The sequence below is a fragment of the Dendrobates tinctorius genome, unplaced genomic scaffold, assembly GCF_039654945.1.
Source record: "Dendrobates tinctorius isolate UK_male_01 unplaced genomic scaffold, ASM3965494v1 ptg000151l, whole genome shotgun sequence".
Lineage (NCBI taxonomy): Eukaryota > Metazoa > Chordata > Amphibia > Anura > Dendrobatidae > Dendrobates > Dendrobates tinctorius.
Window position 1 is genome coordinate 27,624,986 of NW_027361818.1, and position 2,665 is coordinate 27,627,650.

General features: G+C 36.5%; 1 protein-coding gene across 1 annotated transcript; it reads left to right on the forward strand.

Annotated features, from left to right (window-relative positions):
- The first annotated feature begins 1,367 nt into the window (after positions 1–1,367).
- LOC141050137 (olfactory receptor 6B2-like) lies at positions 1,368–2,114 on the forward strand. Its single transcript, XM_073546969.1, has one exon. It carries the CDS (start codon positions 1,368–1,370, stop codon positions 2,112–2,114), a length of 747 nt encoding a protein of 248 aa, XP_073403070.1.
- Positions 2,115–2,665: the final 551 nt, after the last annotated feature.

The following is a 2,665-nucleotide window of genomic DNA, read 5'->3' on the forward strand; positions in this document are numbered from 1 at the left end:
GTGTATATTGTATTCACTGGTAAAAATACTACCTTTCTCAAAAGAATGGCTGTGCCATTTGTAGGAATAAGTGATTTATTTCTTTCTTATACTATGAAGGTTAGCAATGTCCACCTGTTCCACACATTACAGATTTACTAAATAGGGACTGTGGAGTCAGGTCATAAGGGATCATCCTAGATTGAATTTTCTTTCAAAAGATCCCAAGGATAAGATAAATACTTATTTGAAGATTGTTCCAAACTTTGGGAACTGTAAGACTAGTCGGTAGAGTTGAGCGACTTTGGTCGGATCGGGTTTCATGAAACAAAATTTGTTTCAGATGAAACTGGTCCGACTAGGGCAAAAAAAGTCGGAGTTTCGTCCGAAACTCAACCCCAATGCAAGACAATGGGGAATAAAAGTCGGCATTCAGCGGATGACATTCGTCCACTCAATGCAGACTTTTATTCCCCATTGACTTGCATTGGGGTCGGGTTTCGGACGAAACTCCAACTTTTTTTCCCCTTGTCGGACCAGTTTCATCTGAAACAAATTTTGTTTCATGAAACCCGATCCGACCAAAGTCTCTCAACTCTGCTAGTCGGTATTCAATAGAAATGAGCAGATCAGAGAAAATTCAATCTCGCCTGTTTGTGTGGATTCTCCTGGAAAGTTTGATTCACAGAGGAGAAGCTATGCTTTAGAAATTTAATGTCATTAGTTATGCTCTGAGTTATTTTCAAACTTAATAAAAGTAACGTGTGCAAAAAAATCCTTGCACGAAAATATGACATCACAGAGTGTACTGTAACTTTATGCACCCATGTTTGTTACTCTACCAGGCCTAGCATGAGAGGCACAGGGATTTCATCACAAGCGATGGTTATAAGAAGATACAGAAGTTGATGGTAAGAAGCAAAGGGACCAGAGAGGTGAACGGTGAGTTGTGTAAAACAAATTTTTCAATTTTTTAAAAATTTTCACGGCCCTTACCAGTTCAGACAATGTGCATGTGAATTTACATAAAATTCAATTTGAACATATTCCCGTATCTCTAGTAGTCAAGTTTCATCACCGCAGTACAGATTATCCAGGTGGAGGAAAGTTTTTTAGAATACCTGAGTGAAACATCATCATCTTCAGTCCTGATATTTATCTGCTCATCTCCCAGTCTTTATTCCACCTATCCTTTTTGTTCTAGCAATATCTCATTTTTATTAGAAATGGAGAACAATGTGACTACTATCGTCCTTCTTGGATTTCCAGGCCTCAATAGTTTCCGAATTGTATATTTTCTATTTCTTCTCATAATGTACATCACAACAATCTGTGGGAACTTTATAGTTATTACCCTGGTGTTCTACAGCAAGATTCTTCATTGCCCTATGTACTTCTTCCTGACACAGCTCACCACATCTGACATCATCATAACTTCAGATACTGTTCCGAACATGCTTCTTATGGTTATGAACAATGGGACTACGATGTCTCTTGTCGGATGTATCACGCAGTTAGTTTGTTTTTTGTCTTCCGAATGTTCTGAATGTCTTTTCTTAACAGTGATGTCCTATGACCGATATCTGGCCATATGTCACCCGCTACATTATCATTCCATAATGAATTCTAATCTTTGTATGAAATACATTCTAGCATCCTGGCTGCTAAGCTTCACCGTTACATCATTCCAAACACTAAACTTATCCCAACTTCACTTCTGTCGGTCAAACGTCATTGATCACTTCTTTTGTGATTTTGATCCTGTACTAAAGTTATCGTGTTCAAATGTTAAAAAAATTAAGACATTATCTCTCTTCATCGGCTTCTCCCTCATCGTGTGCCCATTTTTTGTAATAGCCATTTCTTATGTATATATCATCCACACAATCCTTATTATTCAGTCCATCACTGGGAGACAAAAAGCCTTCTCCACCTGTGGGTCTCACCTGACTGTGGTGACCCTATTTTATGGGACTCTATTTTCTATATATTTGATTCCAGAAAAAGAAAATTCCATTGTTTTGCGCAAAATTCTTTCCATTGTCTACACTGTGGTGACCCCTTTGGCAAATCCTATAATTTACTGTTTAAGAAATAAAGACTTCAAGAAAGCAATCAAGAAATTACATTTCTGATAATATCATAATTAGGGAAACAAAAAATTCAATTATTTCATCATCAATGTGTTTATCAGAATAAAAGAGATAAAAACTTTACTATGACTTTTTTAGAAACATTTTTTGCAATCATAAAAAATTTCTGACAAAAACGTGTGGAAAGAATGAATTCTGGACAAGTAAATAGAACAATCAATTGTATCTACGGTGTAAGTTGCAGCATTTAAGGAAGATCAAAAAATGACAGTTTTTTATGAAACTGACTTAAAATAACCTAGAATTTGCAAAGCTAAAAGAAGCTATCTAAAACCATGAGGCGCAGTTCCAAGTGAAGGAAGAGGTGAATGTGGCGGTGTGGGTGGAAGAGCAAAAGGAGGAGTAATTCAGTGCTGTTTTTCTAGGGTTTTAGGTATTTTTTTGTATTTTTTGGCATTGTTTATTTAATTTTGGGAATTTTTTGTATCGACTGACTTAAAACAACCTGGATTTTATGAAACTAAAAATAGCAATCTATAACCAAGAGGCCTAGGTCCAATGAAGAGGTGAACACGGCAGCAGAGGTTGAAAGA

What these genes read in the sequence shown, in the direction of transcription:
- LOC141050137 (XM_073546969.1), top strand. Translation starts at nt 1,368, where the DNA reads ATGTACTTCTTCCTGACACAGCTCACCACATCTGACATCATCATAACT.